This window comes from Aquarana catesbeiana, linkage group LG06, assembly GCF_042186555.1.
Source record: "Aquarana catesbeiana isolate 2022-GZ linkage group LG06, ASM4218655v1, whole genome shotgun sequence".
Classification (NCBI taxonomy): Eukaryota; Metazoa; Chordata; class Amphibia; order Anura; family Ranidae; genus Aquarana; species Aquarana catesbeiana.
Window position 1 is genome coordinate 63874661 of NC_133329.1, and position 22152 is coordinate 63896812.

At 44.7% G+C, this 22152-nt stretch overlaps 2 protein-coding genes across 2 annotated transcripts in view; both read right to left on the reverse strand.

Annotated features, from left to right (window-relative positions):
• Nucleotides 1-22152, reverse strand: part of LOC141148558 (uncharacterized) — a gene marked incomplete in the record, with an annotated part of 670733 nt that overhangs the window by 417198 nt on the left and 231383 nt on the right.
• The window catches only part of LOC141148559 (uncharacterized), a 243929-nt gene that overhangs the window by 150582 nt on the left and 71195 nt on the right, over nucleotides 1-22152 (reverse strand). Inside the window, exon 4 of the mRNA XM_073636113.1 lies at nucleotides 21521-21640. Within this exon, the coding sequence (XP_073492214.1) occupies nucleotides 21521-21640 (120 nt within the window). The remainder of the gene's footprint in view (nucleotides 1-21520; nucleotides 21641-22152) is intronic.

Here is a 22152-nt window from a genome sequence, read left to right on the forward strand (position 1 = left end):
GAAAATCAGTGAGACAAACGGCATGGGTACCCCCCAGTCCATTACCAGGGCTTTTAGGTCTTGTATGGATATTAAAGGGAACCCCGCACCCAAATTAAAAAAAGGAAAGGCGTGGGGCCACCAGGCCCTATATACTCTGAACAGCAGTATACAGGCGGTGCAAACAAGACAGGAACTGTAAGTTTGTTGTTAAGTAGAATCTGTTTGTAATTTTGAACTGGTACATTTTTAACGTGTTTAGCTCCAGCCAAAAAATCTATTTTAAGCTTTTTGGAGAATATAGGGAAGGTTTATCACCCCTGTGACATTTGTTTTGCTGTCTGTGCTCCTCTGATTTCACCTCACTTTCTGTCCCAATGACAAATGTTTTATATAAAATTTGGGGTTTTTAGTGAAACAAGGATTGGTGATAAAGCATCAGTAAAAGGAGAAACGTTTGTCCCATATTAACTCTTACAGGAGAGAATTTCCCTTCCTAGGGGTAGATTTCATCTCACTTCCTGTTGTCTCCTTCCGTTTGCAAGTAGGAGTCGTTTGTAAGTTGGATGTTTGAAAGTAGGGGCCTGCTCTATATAGTCTGCAGAAATTTGGGCCTTAGGTGTTGGTGTTGCCACAACACTGTAAGCCCTCACAGGGCCCTGCTGTGAAATATTAGATCAAGAATTGTAATTACATGACCCTGTTGAACAGGGGCCGAAAAATTGGGCCTTTGGTGATGGTGGTGGTGCTGGTGCCACAACACTAAGTCCTCACAGTTACTCTTGGTGGGTGCTGGAACTGGCCCTGCTGTGCAATATTAGATCAAGGATTGTAATTACATGCACCTGTTGAACAGGGGCAGAAAAATTGGGCCTTTGGTGGTGGTGGTGCTGGTGCCACAACACTAAGTCCTCACAGTTACTCTTGGTGGGCGCAGAAACGGGCCCTGCTATGAAATATTAGATCAAGGATTGTAATTACATGCACCTGTTGAACAGGGGCAGAAAAATTGGGCCTTTGGTGGTGGTGGTGCTGGTGTCACAAACCTGTAAGTCCTCACAGTTACTCTTGGTGGGTGCTGGAACGGGCCCTGCTGTGAAATATTAGATTGAGAATTGTTGAACAGGGGCAGAAAAATTGGGCCTTAGGCACTGGTGCTGGTGCCACAACACTGCAAACCCTCACAGATACTCTAGTTGGAGCGCAGGAACGAGCCCTGCTGCAAAATATTGCATCAAAAATTGTAATTACACGCCCCTGTTAAGCAGGGGCTGAAAAATTGGGCCTTAGCCACTGGTGGCGGCGTCCAGAACCAAAAATGTTCTTACAAGATATCAGCATGATCATTGAGGAGGAAGAGGATAATCACTCAGCATAACAGGATAGTCACTCAGCATCAGCATAGGCAGTCTTGAAGGGATCTGACATTTCAAAAAAAATTATTCGGTTACATCAGCATCAGGTGCTTGGTAGCTGGTGGTGACCAAGACTGATTCATTTTTATGAAGGTCAGTCGATCGACCGAGTCGGTGGACAGATGCACCCTGTGATCGGTTACAAAGCCTCCAGCAGAACTGAATGTGCGTTCCAAAAGAACGCTGGATGCAGGACAGGCCAGTAGCTCAATTGCATACTGTGCAAGCTCTGGCCAGTGATCCAATCTCAAGTCCCAGTAACCCAGAGGATTTTCGGTGGGAAAGGTGTCCAAGTCAGATCTTGCCCCTAGGGATTCCTGCACCATGTAAAACAGATGCTGGCGATGGTTGCTGGAACTGATCAAACCTTGGGGCTGCGGACTAAAAAAATTGTCTGAACGCATCGGTCAGACGGCCACCTTCTCCACAGCTCCTTCTTTGACTGACCGAAGCCTCAGCAACACATTGTCCAGGAACAGGAGTTTGTAACCTCCCAGTCTCGGGGAATGCGTTGCACAGACCTTTCTGCAAGGCCTCCCGAAGATGTTTCATCCTCTGCTCCCTCTGCAACGGCAAGATAAGGTTTGCAACCTTACCCTTGTAACGTGGATCAAGGAGGGTTGCCAGTCAGTATTGATTCCTCTCTTTGATACCACGAATACAGGGATCCTTCCGCAGGCTTTGCAGGATCAGGGAGGCCATGCAGCATAGGTTTGGTGAGGCATTCGGTCCGGAGTCCTCTGGATCACCAAGGACGACATGATCCGCAGCCACCTCCTCCCAGCCATGTACAAGTCCATGGGTTTCTTGGGACTGTAAATGATCCCTTAAAGACTGCTGCTGATGCTGAGTGCCAGGCTCCATCTCCATGCTGACACAATCCTCCTCCTCCTCGTCCTCTTCCTGTGTGATCGGCGGGCACGCAGGAACAATGTCTGGCTAAAGGGGGCCTTGAGAGCTAAGGAAGTCCTCCTTTTTCTGCCTCTGTTCTGCCTCAAGTACCCTGTCCATTATTCCGCGCAGCGTGTGCTCCAACAGGTGGACAAGGGGGACAGTGTCACTGATGCATGCACTTTCATTGCTCACCATCCTCCTGGCCTCAAATGGGGACAGGACAGTGCATGCATCCCTGATCATGGCCCACTGGCGTGGGGAAAAAAAAAACAAGCTCCCCTGTCCTGGTGCCATAGTCGCACAGGTACTTATTGATGGCCCTCTGCTGCGTGTGCAGCCGCTGCAGCATGGCCAATGTTGAGTTCCACCTGGTGGGCATGTCACAGATTAGGCGGTTCTTGGGCAGGTTAAATTCCTTTTGGAGGTCTGCCAGCCGAGTACTGGCATTATATGACCGGCGGAAATGCACACAGACTTTCCTGGCCTGCCTCAGGACATCCTGTAAGCCCAGGTACCTGCCCAAGAACCACTGCACCACCAAGTTAAAGGGGTTGTAAAGGTAATTTTTTTATTTGCTAACTAGCTTCCTTTAAGCTAATGCAGTGCTAATTCACTTACCTGTTCCTTCTAGTTCTCTGCTAAATGTCACTAATCCTTCTTTGAAATCTTCACTTCCTGTTGGTCTTCATGGAGCTTGCCACCGTCATTTGAGCCGTTGTTCCTGGTGGTTAGTGATCGTGCTCGCCCATTTCATAGGACTACAGCCCTGCGTGTAGACGCTCTCTACGTATCAGAGAGACACAGGGGCTGGGGGTTAGTGGGCTTGTCTACGATGCTGCAGCGACGCCTCCCATGCACTAATCTTCACTGCCCCGCCTTAACTCCGCCCCCTTGCAGTCCTCAGACTTGGATTCCGTGTGAACAAGAATGTTGCTCGTTCTCGTTAGAAGAAATGTACTAAAAGGGCACTGCGCATGCGCTGTGCCGCTAAGCACAATGGGAAATGTAGTTCCATGGTTGCTGTGACGCTGCTTTAATGCACGCGCACCACAAACCAGGAAGGAGAAGAAAGAATCGCTGTGGCAAAGCCGGAGGACGATTTTTACATACACATTTAACTAGTAAGAAAAAATTTTGGGAGGAGATCATACAATTATTATAATTCAGTATGTAGTAGACAGTGGTAATAGGTGAAAAAAAAATTATGTTTACAACCCCTTTAAGGACGTGAGCCAAACAGGGCACATGGGTCAGTTGTCCCTGTCGGAAGGGTGGAGAGGAGGTTGGTGCCATTGTTGCAAACCACCATTCCTGCCTTAGGTTGGCGTGGCGTCAACCACCTCTGAACCTGCCCCTGCAGAGCTGACAGAATCTCTGCCCCAGTGTGGCTCCTGTCCCCCGAGCATACCAGCGCAAGTACCGCATGGCATCTTTTGGCCTGCGTACTTGCGTAGCCCCTTGAACGCCTACGGAGCACCGGACAAAGCACAGGAAGAGGCCATGGAGGAGAGAGGTGTGTCAGAATCACCAGTACTGGCATTTTGGAGGCGTGGTGGCGGAACAACCTCCAACACTACTGCACCTTGTCCTTCATCCTTCCCAGCTGCCAACAGAGTCACCCAATGTGCCGTGAAACTTAGGTAACGTCCCTGTCCATGCCTGCTAGACCATGAATCAGCGGTAATATGCACCTTACCACTGACCACCCTGTCCAGCGAGGCCAAGACATTGCCTTCCACATGCCGGTAGAGAGCTGGAATCGCCTTCCGTGAGAAAAAGTGGCGTTTGGGAACCTGCTACTGAGGAACCGCCCAAGCAGGAGATGTTTTGGCCACGTGAGATACGCTTGAGACATATGTTGCAAATAGCAGCGGTGGGATCTGATGCACTCGTCTCAAAAAAGGCCCACACCAAAGAACTTTTGGAATAATGCGCAGAGACAGCAGCGCCCTGCACATGCGGAGCTCTGCAGTGTGATGCAGTCAGTGTGCTGCCCTTAGGCTGGCCCCTGGAGGGCATCCTGCCTCATTGGTGATGTGCCTCCTCCTCCTCCTCTTTCCTATCAGGCACCCACGTGGAGTCAGTGACCTCATCATCCCCTCCCTCCTCATCACTGGAGCAAATCTGGCAGTATGCTGTAGCAGGGGGGACATGACTGCCAGATTGCTGTCTTTCTTGGGCACCCCCTCTGTCTGGGCTCATGTTACTGCCTTCGTCTAGCTGAATACCATCATGGGAGCCTTCAAAACACTGGGCATCCTCCTGGAGCATGTACCCAACACTGTGGCCAAACAGTTCGAGGGACTCCTCAGGAGGACATGGTGGGGCTAGGAAAGGAGTCACTGATGCCATTGAGCCGAGGGAAGAGGCCGCGTTGGCAGCTGCTTTGCCAGATAAAGTACCCTGAGTCTGGGTGAGAGAGGATGAGGACCATGAGGATGGCTTGGTCATCCTCTCGATCAAGTCTTCCGCATGTTGCGGCTCAACGCGGCCAGCTGCCGAAAAAAAGGCCAAACATGTCCCGCGGCCACGTGCTGATGAGGATGCACCATGTCCACGACCAGCACTGTTGCCTCTAGACACAGAGCCTGCTTACCCTCTTTTATTGGCTTGTGACTGTCTGCCTCTCCTTGTTGGCCTTCCAGACATACTATTGGCCTGCAGTGAGCTGCACAAAACTGGGATGTATATATATATATATATATATATATACACATATATACATACACACACACACACATATACATTATATATATATATATATATATATATATATATATATATATATATATACGGATTATACTGCAGCTAGCAGAATCAACTGCCTGCCTGTAGTGTTATTAGTATGATAACACCTGCACTTGTCTTCAGGTAGCTATACTGTAGGTGCAACTGTGTAGGGTACACAGTACAGTAACTGGAAATACTTCAAGAGCCTACACAAGCACCTGGCTGCAGGTAGCTATACTGTAGGTGCAACTGTGCAGGGTACACAGTACAGTAACTGGAAATATTTCAAAGAGCCTACACAAGCACCTGGCTGCAGGTAGCTATACTGTAGGTGCAACTGTGCAAGGTACACAGTACAGTAACTGGAAATACTTCAAAGAGCCTACACAAGCACCTGGCTGCAGGTAGTTGTACTGTAGGTGCAACTCTGCGGGGTACTCAGTACAGTAACTGGAAACACTTCAAAGAGCCTACACAAGCACCTGGCTGCATCAGTCCGGAGGAAAGGAGGAGGAGAACACAGCAGTTGCGGCGGCTCATAATTTTCATTGATTGTGTCCCCCGCGCTCTGACCGCCATGTTAAGTGTCTGCCGCAGTGTGATTGGGTGTATGGGGGTCATGTGCGGAGGCGGGACTCCAGGGGCAACCACGGACAGACCCCCATATGCCCAATCACAGTGCGCCGAACACTGAACATGGCAGCCAGAGCGTGGGGGACACAGGAAATTAAAATTAGGAGGAGGCAGCCAGTAGTGACACACACTGGCACACAGCGCGGCCTCAAAATTTCACCCCCCTAAATGTTGGGCCCGGGGCCACGGCCCCCTCCACACCCCCCACGCTACGCCACTGGTTACAGGATAAGTCCATCCATCTACATAGACACTGTATACAGACATCATTGTCCCCATTCACCTTGCTGTTACTTGCAGTAACACAGGCTACAATACTTATAAGTAGGGATGGGCCGCGAACGCTCGGACCCGAATAACGTACCCCATTAAAGTCAATGGGACCCGAACATCAAATATCAAAACTGCCCATTTTGAAGGCTTAAATGCAAGTAATTAGGCATACAATGGTTATAGAGGTCCGGGTCCTGCCCTGGGGGACATGGATCAATAAAAAAAAAAAGTTTTTAAATGAGCAGTGATTTTTTGATTTTTAAAGCCTAAACATCAAAAAAATTCTTTCCAATATAGTGCCAGGGGGGTCCCTTTAGTCTAACTGTAAAGTGGCAGATCTGTATCATGTCTACAATCTGCTGCAGCATAAATCGAATTTATAAAGCCAAAAAAAATGACATTTTTCCTGCAAGCTGCCTCTATTTTGCTCAGCAACAGCTGGGGAGCCACTGTGTATGATGAGGCCACAATGTAGTGCACTGGGAACAAGATTAGAGATTTTTTGGATACATTCTGGTGTCACTTTGACTTTGGATAGAAGTAACAGGTGCGTTAAAATTGGTCTTTGGGTGTCAGTGGTGCCTTCCCACTGTAACCCTATAGAGGTAATCTTGATGAAAGCAAGAATTTGCCTTGCTGTAAAAAATTGCATTGAAATGCACCTGTCAAACAGGTGCAGAAAAATTACTCTTTGGGTGCCGGGGCGCCTTCCCACCGTAACCCTATATAGGTGCCTTTGATGAAGGCAAAAAAATTTGCAATGATATGCACCTGTCAGAAAAATTGGTCTTTGGGTGTTAATTGTGCCCATGAAACCTATACCAAAAACATTCTTCCAGGTTATATGATTGAACACCCTCAAAGCTAGGCAGCCTGCTGCCCCCCTTACAGTGCCAAGGGAACGTCTGCTTCTCCTTGTTGTTCTCCCAGACATTATTGGGGGGGAGGGGGTGGTGCTTATAAGCAAATATAAAGGAGAAGTTGAAATCTGTACGTAGATGCACTTTAATTTGAGTACTTACACTACACAGACACACTTCACGGATACAATATAATATACTGCAATATAATGTGCCAAACGTACAGTGATGCACAGAACTATATGGTGTTAAACTGGCAGTAACGCACATAGAAGTAAATGGTGTTAAACTGGCAGTAATGCACAAAACTATATGGCGTTAAACTTGTAGTAACGCACACAGAACTATATGGCGTTAAACTGGTAGTAACGCACGCAAAACAATATGGCGTTAAACTGGCAGTAACGCACGCAAAACTATATGGAGTGAAACTGGCAGTAACGCACACAAAACTATATGGCGTTAAACTGGCAGTAACATACGCAGTTGAAGTACCAACCTGGTGCTGGAAACCGAGATGCAGATGCTTTGTCTCGCAGACCTTAGAGGTGAGAAGAGGAGTCAGAGGATGTGACTGAAGGTGTGCGGGCCTTGTGCCAAGGCATGGCTCAGAAGATGAAGGGGGGTGTTGCCACTGAATCTATCGGAGTCCACCCCTCTGGGATACTCAGGCGCTACTGTGGGCTGACGCAAGTCTGAGGAGAAGGCCTACCTCAGCTGTCTAAAAGATTTAAGGAGGGATCAGGAGCCGGACCTGCTCTGCCATCTAGCAATTCAAGCCCTGAACAAGCAGGACCCTGGATTACTGGATTACTAAAAGTCCGGTGAATGGAGCGAAGATTGTACATAGGGAATGGAACCGATTACAGGGATGGAGTGTTGTATAGGGGAGGTCCTTCAGACGACAGAGATGGAAAGTGGGAGCTATTCCTTCCTGAGAAGCACCGTTCAACCATTTTGACCTCTTTGCATGATGATCATGGGCATTTAGGGACAGAAAGGACTTTCCACCTAATCAGAGATAGGTTCTACTGGCCTAATATGAGAGGAGAGATAGAGAGTTATTGTCACTCCTGTTTAGCCTGTATTCAGCGTAAAACATTACCAGTCAGAGCTGCTCCTATGGGATATTTGCAGAGCCAAGAGCCTTTAGAGTTGGTTTGCATTGACTTCCTGTGCCTGGAACCTGATACAGGTGGAAGAAATAGCATCCTGGTGGTGACTGATCACTTCACTCTTTATGCACAGGCCTATTCTACCAAAGATCAGAAGGCAAGCACTGTGGCTAAAGTTTTTTGTGCATTATGGGTTGCCTGTCCGTATTCACTTCGATCAAGGAAGAGACTTTGAGAGCCGACTAGTCCATCAGCTGTGCACTTTGCTGGGCATAAAAAAATCTCGGACCACGTCATACCACCCACAAGGGGATCCTCAGCCTGAGAGATTCAATCGAACTTTGTTGAATATGTTAGGGACTCTACCTCCGGAAAAGAAACGGCACTGGGGAAATCATATTGCCACCATGGTACATGCTTACAACAGTATCATGACTGACGCCACTGGTTATTCTCCATATTGCCTCATGTTTATGAGAAAAGCCTGTCTTCCTGTTGACTTAGTTTTTGGTACCTCAAATGACAACAATGTTGACGGATTACGGAAGAACCTGCAGCAAGCATATGAGAAAGCTATGGAACATACCTTAGCTAGGGAATCGAGAAACAAAAGGAACTTTGACTTAAAAGTGAGAATACGCGATTTGCAACCCAGAGATTGTGTCCTCTTGAACTTAGGGATACCAGGGAAACATAAGCTGGCAGATCGATGGTGACCGCAACCTTATGTTATTTGTAAACAAGTTCCTGGGCTACCAGTCTACCAAATCAGACCTGAAGAAGAAAGAGGGCCTCTGAAGATGTGGCATCAAAACCATCTGCTTCCCTTGAATGAGGCATTAAGAGTACTTCAAGTACCCCTTTCGTCCCTGTGACGGAACGTCCCACACTCCGCTTAAGTGCTTCCGTCAGTATATCGCTTCCCAAGTCCTGGAACACGAGACCAATGGATCTGGCTATAGTAACCCCCAGGAACCAGACAACACCAGTCTTGGAGTACATCAGGAATAGCCTTCTTTTTTTTGAGATCTTACACAAATATATACACCAGGATGACAATACAAACTGTAACCAGAAACCTAATTAACATATGCTAATTACTAATCCTTTAACCAGACAAGGTGACTCCGTGCCCACCTAGCCATTGTTGTGATTATTCAGGATTTCACTACAGGTCAGACTTGTCACTGAGCTTCACACAGTAGATTATACAATATCATAAGTATAAACACAGGGCACCTTCTCACAATAGCAGGAGCTCCAGTAGGAATCGGCCAGTCTCCTGCATTGTACAGATGCCATGTGATCAGCTCTTTCAATTAACATGTTGAGTTCAGAATCAAACAAACCAAGAATAGTCTTTACATATATATTAGGAGATATTGTGGATAAATATTACTGTCCCATTTTAGGTAATCCAAGTCATATTTTCTCAGTCACCCTGTGCCTCTAATGGACACATGATCACTTAGAAATAGGAGGTGCATGGGGAAATAACGGTTTTCCAACCTTTCCGAGGGATTCTGGGTTCCACGGGCCCTCCCATCACAGTCCCCTCCAAAGCGAACTTCACAGAGGACTCGTTCACAGAAACAAATGTCTATTCCTTCTGTTTTGTCAGAAGAGGATGAAGATGAGGAAGATTACGTACCACCTCAAGTTACTAGCTCTACTGTATCATCAGGAAGGAGGAGAGGTGATGAAGAAGAAGAGGAAGATGTGGTGGCTGTGCCCTTTTGGCTGTGCCTTGCAGAGAATGGACCTGAAGCTGGGATTATGAAGGAGAAAGGGGGAAAAAGGCCAACTAAAGTGTGGCCTGGAGGGACAACTGGAGCGACTAAGACTACACGTAGATCTCTCAGCCCGGAATTGGAGATTCTACCATCTTTCAGAGAAGCTGATAGAATAAAAATTGAGAGTACCAGCCCAACTTCTGAGAAGGAAACTAGAGATTTTATATATTTTTCTGATGAACCGTTGCCAGCACCCTGCCTTTGGCCAATCATGGCTCTCACAGCAGATCGCGCTGTGATTGGCCAAAACATGCAGGTCAGTTGCAAGCTTTGGCCAATCAGCAGTCGTCAATGCATTGCGATCTCGCAGTGGATTATGGAGTTGCTCCGCAGCACTCGAATTTGCAGCGAACGCCCCATATGTTCGTTTGTTCTGCAAACAAATGAACACCCGATGTTCGAGTAAAATTTATGTTTGACTCGAACATTGAGACCATCCCTACCCCACACCATCCCCCAATCTCTGCTGTCCATTCAGCCTGAAATGTCTTATGCCCCGTACACACGGTCGGACTTTGTTCGGACATTCCGACAACAAAATCCTAGGATTTTTTCAGTCGGATTTTGGCTCAAACTTGTCTTGCATACACACGGTCGGACAAAGTTGTCGGAAAATCCGATCGTTCTGAACGCGGTGATGTAAAACACGTACGTCGGGACTATAAACGGGGCAGTGGCCAATAGCTTTCATCTCTTTATTTATTCTGAGCATGCGTGGCACTTTGTCCGTCGGATTTGTGTACACACGATTGGAATTTCTGACAACGGATTTTGTTGTCAGAAAATTTTATATCCTGCTCTCAAACTTTGTGTGTCGGAAAATCCGATGGAAAATGTGTGATGGAGCCTACACACGGTCGGAATTTCCGACAAGGTCCTATCACACATTTTCCATCGGAAAATCCGACCGTGTGTACGGGGCATTATAGTTGCAGAAATCACTTCTGTTATCCAACAGTCTCCTAAAATTCTCAACAAGCTGAAATACAGTGCCTTGAAAAAGTATTCATACCCCTTAAAATTTTCCATATTTTGTCATGTTACAACCAAAAACGTAAATGTATTTTATTGGCATTTTATTGGATAGACCAACACAAAGTGACACATAATTGTGAAGTGGAAGGAAATAACTGGTTTTCAAAATTTTTTACAAATAAATATCTGAAAAGTGTGGCGTGCATTTATATTAAGCCCATTTTGGTGATGTCTCAAACAGCTTTGCACATCTAGAGAGTGAAATTTTTGCCCATTCTTTTTTGCACAATAGCTAAAGCTCTGTCAGATTGGATGGAGAGCATCTGTGAACAGCAATTTTCAAGTCTTGTCACAGATTCTCGAATGGAAGTCTGGACTTTAACGGGGCCATTCTAACATATAAATATGCTTTGATCTAAACCATTCCATTGTAGCTCTGGCTGTATGTTTAGGGTCGTTGTTCTGCTGGAAGGTGAACCTCCGCCTTAGTCTCAAGTTGTTTGCAGACAGGTTTTCTTCTAAGATTGTCCTGTATTTGGCACCATCCATCTTCCCATCAACTCTGACCAGCTTCCCTGTCCCTGTTGAAGAAAAGCATCCCCACAACATGATGCTGCCACCACCACCATGTTTCACGGTGGGGATGGTGTGTTCAGGGTGATGTGCAGTGCTCATCTTCCGCCACACATAGCGTTTTGTTTTTTAGGCCAAAAAGTTAAAGTTTGGTCTCATCTGACCAGAGCACCTTCTTCCAAATGTTTGCTGTGTCCCTCACATGGCTTCACGTAAACTGCAAACAGGACTTCTTATGGCTTTCTTTTAACAATGGCTTTCCTCTTGCCACTCTTCCATAAAGGCCAGATTTGTGGAGAGCACGACTAATAGTTGTTCTGTGGACAGATTCTCCCACCTGAGCTGTGGATCTCTGCAGCTCCTCCAGAATTACCATGGACCTCTTGGCTGCTTCTCTGATTAATGCTCTCCTTGCCCGGCCTGTCAGTTTAGGTGGACGGCCATGTCTTGTTAGGTTTGCAGTTGTGCCATACTCTTTTCATTTTCGGATGATGGATTGAACAGTGCTCCGTAAGATGTTCAAAGCTTGGGATATTTTTTTATAACCTATCCCTGCTTTAAACTTCTCCATAACTTTATCTCTGACCTGTCTGGTGTGTTCCTTGGCCTTCATGATGCTGTTTGTTCACTAAGGTTCTCTAACAAACCTCTGAAGGCTTCACAGAACAGCTGTATTTATACTGAGATTACATTTCACACAGATGCACACCAAACTTTTCAGATATTTATTTGTAAAAACAATTGAAAACCATTTATCATTTTCCTTCCACTTCACAATTATGTGCTACTTTGTGTTGGTCACATAAAATCCCAATAAAATACATTTACGTTTTTGGTTGTAAAATGACAAAATGTGGAAAATTTCAAGGGGTGTGAATACTTTTTCAAGGCACTGTATATGTCCTTTTGCTCTCTAGGAACGGTTTAGGCTTTCGACAGAGGTAGGTATTAAATTCAGCATAATTTTACACTAAGGCCCTTTCAGATGGGGTGGATTCTGTTCCGATCAATAGGGGATCAGCTCAGAGATCCCCTGGTGATCGGAGTAGAGCGGGTGGATGACACATCAGTGTTCACTCAGTTTCTGTAGAATGGACATTTTCTTTTAGCACACCCGATCAGACCTGGAGGTAGGCGGGTGTATACTCTCCTGTCCATAGGGATACATGCACCTCCAGATCAGGTGAACTTGAAAAACTGACAGGCAGACCTGATCAGATCACCCGTGTGAAGGGGCCTAAGCTGCCAACCTATTAGATACATTAACAGTTCCTAACATTAAAGTGTTATAGGACTCCACATTCACTATATCTGGTCTCCTACAGTGCACAGATCGTGGAAATGCAATTATTGTAGTAAATATAAACTGCTAAATACCTTTTCTAATCAGCAGTATATAGCAGTCTTGTAACTTCTATCAGTGTCTGGTTAAAGCTTGTAGGAGGAGTTCACATTCTGTCCTATCAGGCTGCAGGACCCCTGACCCTCTGTCTGAGATGAAGTCTTCTGAGACGAAATGCGTCAGTAAGCTCTACTGAAGCCAGTGCTTTTTACTTCAAGTGCTTTTTTACCTACTAAAATGTGAGTGCAATTCCCTTTTTTTTTACAATAAATATTTTCTGTTTTCAAATGGAATTGCACTATGTGCCTTCCCTTTTTTTTCCTTAACCACTTGCCATCCGAGCCATAGTAATATGACGGCTGCAGGAACCCTCTGACCCTCCGGGCGGCCGTCATATGACGTCCTCGGCTTCCCGGCATTGTAGAAAGCGCGCGCGCAGCGGCTGTAATGTCCACCGGGCACCTACAATTGCTCATCACAGAGCAGGGACGTGGATCTGTGTGTGTAAACACACAAATTCACGTCCTGTCAGGGGAGAAGAGACCGATCCGTGTGTTCCTTGTATATAGGAACACCGATCGGTCACTTTCCCTAGTCAGTCCACTCCCCCCACATTTAGAATCACTCCCTAGGGAACACATTTAACCCCTTGATCACCCCCTAGTGTTAACCCCTTCCCTGCCAGTGACATTTTTGCAGTAAACAGTGCATTTTTATAGCACCGATCGCTGTATAAATGCCAATGGTCCCAAAAATGTGTCAAAAGTGTCCAATCTGTCTGCTGCAATGTGGCACTCCAGATAAAAATCGCAGATCACCGCCATTACTAGTAAAAAAAAAAAAAAATGACATAAATCATTAACCTATTTTGTAGATGCTATAACTTTTGCGCAATCCAAACAATATACGCTTATTGCGATTTTTTTTACCAAAAATATGTAGAATAATACATATTGGCCTAAACTAAGAAAAAAATGTGTTTTTCAAAAAAATAAATTGGGATATTTATAATAGCAAAAAGTAAAAAATATTGTGTTTTTTTTTTTAAATCTTTTTTTTCGGTTTATAGTGCAAAAAATAAAAAGTGCAGAGGTGATCAAATACCACCAAAAGAAATTTCTATTTGTGGGGAAAAAAATGATCAAAATTTAATTTGGGTACAGTGTCGCACAACCGCACAATTGTCATTTAAAATGTTACAGCGCTGCAAGCTGAAAATTGGCCTGGGCAGGAAGGGGGTGAAAATGCCTGGTACTGAAGTGGTTAACTACATCACTCTGGAGTATTTACCCATCTGGCTTTCCATTTAAAAACGAATCCCATTGAGGTCTACTGTCTGAGTCCACTGTTCACCAGGAGGTCCAAACTGCAGAGGCAGCCTTCCCTGGGTGTATTACACCATAAAGCTAGATTGTACACCTATTTGAGTTCAATCTCTCTGGTAAGCTTCTGATCTGTCTGGTGGTGGATCAACTATCAAAGTTTTTTGGGACGTCTTTTTGTTTTCAATTTACATGGAGATTCAGTCTATTTTTTATCACGTTCTGGACACTTTCACCCATATATATATATATATATATACTGTCTGTTTGATGAAACACCTTCATTGACATCTACCTATGTCATATATTCTTTGAATATTATCAACAATAATATTATTGTTTCGAACTATTTTTTGTGTAAACGTTCGAGTTCACTTTAACCACTTGCTGTCCGTGCTATAGCCGAATGACAGCCACAGCGCGGACCTGAATTTTCAGGAGGCCGTCATATGATGTAAACAAAAGGTCGGTAATCTGACAGCGTGAGGAGAAAAAAAAGCCGATCACCCGCTTATGTGCAAGGGACATCGGTCCCGAAGAGGAAGAAGCAATTCTACCTCATCTGTGCCCACCAGTATCCCCTGCCAGTGCCACCTGCCAGTGCCCACAGTGCCCACCAGTGCCACCTATCAATGCCCATGAGTGCCACCTATCAATGCCCACCAGTGGTGCCAATCAGTGCCACCTAGCAGTGCTGCCTATCAGTGTAACCAACCAGGACCCATCATTGCCCATCACTGCCACCCATCAGTGCCCATCACTGCCACCTATCGGTGCCCATCAGTGCAGCCTCATCAGCATACATCAATGGAGGAGAAAAATTACCTGTTTGCAAAATTTTATAACAATATATAAAAAAAATATATATATTTTTTTAACTTCGGTCTTTTTAAATTTAAAAAAAAAAAAAAAAACGCAGAGGTGACCAAATACCACCAAAAGAAAGCTCTATTTGTGGGAAAAAGACAATAAAAATTTCATTTGGGTACAGTGTTGTATGACCGCGCAATTGTCATTCAAAGTGCATCAGCGCTGAAAGTTGAAAATTGGTCTGGACAGGAGGGGGGTTTAAGTGCCCAGTAAGCAAGTGGTTAATAGTGTATGTATATGTATATACACTTCCTTGTTTCTGTTTATGTAGAGACTTCACATCAGTGCTGCACATACATATTTGTTTTTACTTTCCACATTTTGTAATTGATCACCTGCTGTGCTGGCTGTTACTCCACTATTTTAAAGAGACAGCGCGGCATATTCCCTTTGTTTTCCACATATCACTCTCCCAAAAAAAAAAAACACCTCTCTAGCAATACACACCAAACTGGGCATGTGCAAAGTGACCCCAAGGCTCTGTTCTATCAGGAGATAGATTGGGAACTGTGAAAAAAGGGGAGGCTCAAATAGCCTTTTTACACAATGCAGAGGATTAACCCCTTAGGTTCCACAGTGAGTATAACAAGCATGTTTTACTGCATTTACAGACTGATTTTACTGTTGTGGGGTTAGCAACAGTTTAAGCTGGGAACTTTTTATCAGTGTTCACAAGAAAGTCTCATTCCTGAGTATTGACAACTTTACATTTAATTACTGAGAGGCTCAAAATAGAATACACGGGGGGGTGTGACCAACTGCCGAGCTGAATGGAAGCCTGACTCCTCAGCACCTGCACTGAACGGGGACACGATCGCCAGCAACACTAACCTGAGCAGCAAATATGACTCACCAAGCGAAAAGAATACCGTCAGCCGAGAAAGCCGACAGATTTCTTTACTCTGCCTCCCGGAGGCCTTATCCAAGATGGCGCACGCGATCGCTCACCGTGCGGAGAACGGGCCTACACTGATCTGCCTGATGCAGATACATACACAATCCTACCACAGGACAACACCTCGGACCCCGCTGCATCATCTGGTCTGTCTTCCACACCAAATAGCCCAGCAAAATCGTGGATGCGACTGGATACAGATACCCAGGCTTCTGAGGTAAGGCCTGCATTAGAGAATCTCCACATACAGACGCCTGTGTCATCTCCTATATCAGCCTTCCCCACTTCCAACCAGAATGTAATTGATACTATGCTGAAAGAAAAGCTGATTTCTCTACATAGCTCACTACACAATGACATTTTCTCTATGTTCTCAGCATTTAAATCTGGGGTGATATGTATGGGGCACAAAGTAGGCCGCATTGAGCAGCAGCTGGGCACTGTGACTGAAACAGTTAATGACCTAGTGAATGCACACGATTACACTAGAGAGGAACATCAGTGGGTGCGAGCCAAAATGGCAGACCTCGAGGACAGATCGAGACGCAACAACGTGAAAGTACGCGGTATACCCGAAACTGTCTTACCAGCTGATCTGAATTCGTATGCCAGAAAGCTGATATCATCGCTCCTACCAGACCTCCCTCCTGTGGAGACCATCATCGACCGCATTCACTGCCTACCAAAGCCTCCTCATCTCCCCGTGGAGATACCCGTGACACTTCTTTCATACCAAGAATATGCTCCTAGCCACAACAAGACGTCTCGACCAACTACCTCCACCTTACTCGAAGCTACAACTTTTTGCTGACTTCTCCCAATACACCCGCCAACAGCGACGCCAACTTCAGACCATCACCAAACCTCTGAACAACCACAAGATCCCATACCAATGGGGATTCCCGACCAAACTATTGGTCACCAAGAATGGGGTGAAGTACAGTATCCACACAGTGGAAGAAGGAATCCAACTGCTCAGGAAATGGAAAATCCTTCCAGATTCAGATGCCTCTACTCAGATGAAACACCCAGTAAAACCCCCATCCCTCATCAAGGGACCCCGATCCAGCTCAGCCACATAAAGATGAGGTTAGTGACACCATGGTACCATGCTCGCATATGCACCCCGATTCAGTGCCTGCTCGTTGCAGACAACTCACAAACTAATTCCCCCATAACTTGCACAGTAGTCTATTTGACATACTACTGACCCCTCTTCTTCCCCTGTCATTTCTACTGCTGTTTTGCATTAACTGATACCTCCCTGTCTACTTCCCCACATATCCTACCCTGGAGAGCAGGGCTTTCACACTGGAGTGATGCGCTGGCAGGACGGTAAAAAAAGTCCTGCCAGCAGCATCTTCGGAGCTGTGAAGGAGCGGAGTGTATACCGCTCCTTTACCGCTCCTGCCCATTGAAATCAATGGGACGGCACGGCTATACTGCCGGCAAAGCGCCTCTGTAGAGGCGCTTTGCGGTGGTATTTAACCCTTTCTCGCCCGCTAGCGGGGGTAAAACCGCCCCGCTAGCGGCCGAATACCGACAGTAAAACGCCGCTAATAATAGCGGCGTTTTACCACCGATGCCGCCCCCGCCCCAGTGTGAAAGGGCTCTTACATAAATCAAAAAGACACTGGAATAACAGCATAAAAGTAATAAAAATGATATGCACAATCAATACTCTTTAAATAGAAAAGTCCATAAGTAGTGGTAGTGACTCTATTCCCAGTTTGTGTGCAAGGAAATCTTGCAAACAGTGAATGCATACACTTGTGAAGAAAAACCACCACCAAGTAAAGGGGTGGCTTACCAAATCGTTTGAACACGTCAGAGCATACGCTCTGCGTGTCAAACAGGCTTGAGTATAATTGGATGGACCCTGGATCAATGTCGTCGGACAGATGTAGGCAGATGGCAGCCAGGTGGAATCACGGGAAATGTAGTACCACAGGCAGACCGAAGCACAAAAATCCATAAGCATATAGAGAGTATCAAAGAGGAAAATGAAAAAGGACCATAGCATAATTCCGTAAAACAAGAATGAATTTAATAGATGAAAATAACTCACATAGATGTGCGTAAAAACAGTGCTGGTATAAAATCAATTAGGCAGCAGTGGGGACCGTACCGACGCGTTTCGTCTCCACTGACATCGTCTAGGGTGTCCATCCACTGCTGCTCATTACATATTTATAAAAGATATGGCCCCCATCATGAGAGCCAAGCCCACAAACCATTGCGGCATATGTGGAAAATACTTCTGGTATATTCAAAATGGCGATCTAGCGTGCGTTCCACAACGCTCACTAGATACTATGGATGCGTCTAACAGGAAGGACACTGAGGAGGAGGCGGCACGGCATGGACTATACACTCCCTCTAAGTGATGATGGATGGATGTGGAGTGACGTCACGCATCCAACTGGACGTCAAGACATGCGCACATCCGACCAAGGGTGCCGTCCCAAACAAAAGCAAGTGTGTGTGTCACACTCACACCTAACGTGCGCTCCACGTCATGACTGGCATGTAGCTGCACGTGACCCATCTGGTAAGAGACGGAACGGGCAGATGCCGCTCTGATAAATGTAATGGAATCACAAACACGGGCATGTGACGGGTCACATGTGTGACTACACACATGAAATAGTTATAGGGCGGAAATAAAGGAATGTTGGAAACATCTAAACTGAAACAAAAAATGAAAAAAATGAACAAAATAAAAAATTCATTATAATATAAATTGTAAACGAATGGCTGCAAAATGTAGCCCCCTATTGGCATCCAAAAATGAAAATAAAAATAAGAAATATACAAAAAAAGTGTAGGCCTAAAATTAGGCACTATAGGATTTGTCCTATAGGGAAAACTAGTAATGATAAAATGAAATAAAAAATAAAATAAACATTTTTATCTAAAGTTTACAATGACGCTGCCTTGTCCTCCTCTCTCCCACCAGAAATGTTATCTGCCTTGATTATTACGTTGCTGAAGCCGGGGAAGGAACCCACGTGTGCACAAAATTTCTGACCCATCTCCCTGCTCAACCTTGACACTAAAATATATGCCAAACTCATAGCTAATCGATTGATAGACCTAATGCCCTTACTCATACACAGAGATCAGTCAGGTTTCACAAAGGGTAGACAAACCTTTGATGCAACCCGCAGAATTATCAACATCATACACAGTGCTGGGTCGACTCAGACGCCTTCTCTGCTTCTTTCCCTGGATGCAGAGAAGGTGTTTGATAGTCCATTGGCAATACATGCGAGCGACCCTTATTAAGTTTGGATTCCAGGGACCCATTCTGTCCGCTATTAATGGCACTATACTCTTCCCCATTGGCACAGGTTTACACTTCTGAAATGCTATCCAAACCATTCTCTATCACCAATGGAACCCGCCAAGGATGTCCTTTGTCGCCACTCATTTTTAATCTAGTGATGGAACCCCTGGCAGAGCATGTTAGAACCAATCGTGAAATATCAGGTTTCAAAATCGGCACCATCGAGCGTAAAATAAATATTTTTGCGGATAATGCGATAATGATGATTACAAACCACCTTTCTTCCCTGGCTTCGGTTCAATCTCTTTTGCAAAGATTTAGCAATGTCTCTTACTACAAGGTGAATGAACACAAATCATACATTCTGGACATAGGTCTTGACACAATCACTAGCAACCTCCTCAGGAACATTTATCCCTATCCCTGGGCAGACAATGGGATACCCTACCTAGGTATCACATTTACTAAATCTACAAAAGGTCTATTTGCCCATAACTACACCAACATTAAACAAATACTGATCCAAGAAATGACAAAAATTGCTAAACATGAATTTTCGTGGGCAGGGCGCCTGGCGGCTTTTAAAATGATGGTACTGCCCAGATTATTGTACATCTTCCGTACACTCCCTATACCTCCTATCACAATCTTATCTCAACTCCTTACAATCCATTCTAACCCATTATGTCTGGCAAGGTAAAAAAATCGAGATGCAGCCATGAGAAACTTATCAAACACAGATCTGTAGGATGGATGGGGCACGTTGATATCAGAGACTACTATATAGCCTCCATACTTTCACAAATGAGGGAATGGATGTTCTCAAAACCCTCCACACTCTGGAGTGATATAGAAAACACCATGACACCGGGAACAAACCTCTCTGACTGGCTATTTAGCATGACCACCAAGAGTTTTCAACTAAGCCTTTACCCTACCATACAAGCCTCTGTTAAGGTTTGGAGAATAATACACTACACCAAATGGACAAATCTCCTGACTAAACCAATACCCGTCCACGTTAGGATTTTACGTCTACTGACTCCAGACTTACACATCCCAAACTGGATAACAGACCGAGTGACTCTCACACACGAACTACGATCATTGGTTGCTAATAAATCATTTTCACATGCTCAAAAGCAATTCAAAGCTCCTGTCAAAGATTACTTTACTTACTATAGATTACAACAAAGTCTAGCGGCAAACCCCTTCCTAGAAGGATCTTTGCCATTAAATATATGGAATTATTTTTTCTCTGACAAAACACAAAGCTAGGGGGACCTCTGTCATTTATTCAATTTTGCAAGAAAAAGACACGTTTCAAAAATCCAAACCCCTCTGCGACTGGGAAACTGATATACAAAAACACTTCTGACCAGCAATGGCAAACAGCAATCAAATCTATGTATAAATACATGTCCTGCACCTTCCTATGGCAACTCACACAAAAGATACTGATGAGATGGTATATGACACCAGTCAAAGTGGCAAAATTCCACTCACATACTACACATGATTGCTGGAGAGAATGCAACTTGCCGGGCACACTTATACATATTTTTTGGTCCTGCCCACATATTCGACAACTTTGGACTGAAGTTGAGATATTGTTACGAGACGTACTGCAACTCTCTATCTCACTAACTCCTCAACTAGCTATCCTCAACTTGACCATTGATGACATACCATCAAACCTTCGACTCGTAACCACACACATTCTCTTGGCAACTAAACTTCTGATCGCCAGAAAATGGAAGATAAAAGATGTCCCCAGACTTATAGACATAGTTTCATTGGTACAAACTCATTGTACCTATGAGACTATCCTTTCTCATGGGAAACATACACACACTGATCTCATGAGACTCTGGAAACCATGGAACCTCTGGTACACAAAAAGATACAATCTTTGGCTGATACATGTTAAGCTACAATCCTCCTATTGATTCTCTCTGCCCCCCCTCACTCCTCTCCCTCCCTCCCTTATTGCATCTCCTGCCCTCCTCTCCTTCACCCCCTCCTTCACCTTCTCTTTATTTGTCTCCTATGCATTATACGATTGATATACTGTATCTTCTGCTAATATTACCTTTGTTAGATTTACAACTATTAGCATACCTTAAGCTGGAAATTTTCACACCTTGTTAGGTTTGTACCTTTTACAGATCCAGTTCAGTAATATGTCCTTTATAAAATGTTTATTACATTTCATTTATGTACTTTCATAAATGTATGTTTGAACAAAATCAATAAAAAAAAAAAAAAAAAAGTACCGACGTACAGCTACGGTGGTTTGCGGCAAGTGGTTAAAGCGGACCTTCAGTCATTTTTTTTCAACTTTCCATCTATTAAATCTTCTGCCCTTGTTGTTTTAACTTAGTAAAACATTTTTTTTTTTCTGCCAGTAAATACCTTATACAGCCCAAAACAAAAAAAAAGAATACACAATACAAGGTATAATGTGCTTTGGGCAACATAAACATTCAATTAGGACAAAGTATACATTGATTTATATTTTATACCTGAAAGCCCAGCAGTTTGCAGAGTTTTTATGATTACCTCTTTTTCTGCACTTTCGCCTCCAGAAATAAATCCCGATCCCAACTCCAATTATAGAGACCACAGTAGAGACCACAGTAATAGAGACCACAGTGATCACAGTAGACGATGTTTCTATATCTGTAAAATAAAATAATTAATGATAAGCAACTGTCTTTTTAACACATCCTATAAATAGGAGTTCACATGATTTGGATGACCAGAGAGGAATTTGAAAGAGATGAAAGAACAATCTCACTGGTGAACTACCCAATAAAATAAAACACTAAACCTGAGTTTATGATAGCACCCTTCTATACAATAAGTACAGCGTTGCACAGCCATTCATGTGAATGACAGGCTGTACGCTGCAACTGGGCTGCCCAGGTGGAGGAAGTACATTGGGAATCATGCTAAAGAGGCACATCTGGCCCGTGTGCATGAGGCCTAATACAGCAGTGTTTTGGCCACAGCTTTAATTAAAGGTTAACTCCATTTGCAACATGTTACCCAGGGACGTGCAGTTTGGCAAAGCCTCATCTGCCTTGAACATTATAAATAATAAAATTAAAAAAAACAAGATCGAGTTTTGAGGGTCGTGGCTTGGCGACCTGGGGGGGGGGGGGGGGTTAGGTAGCTGAAGTCCTACCCCA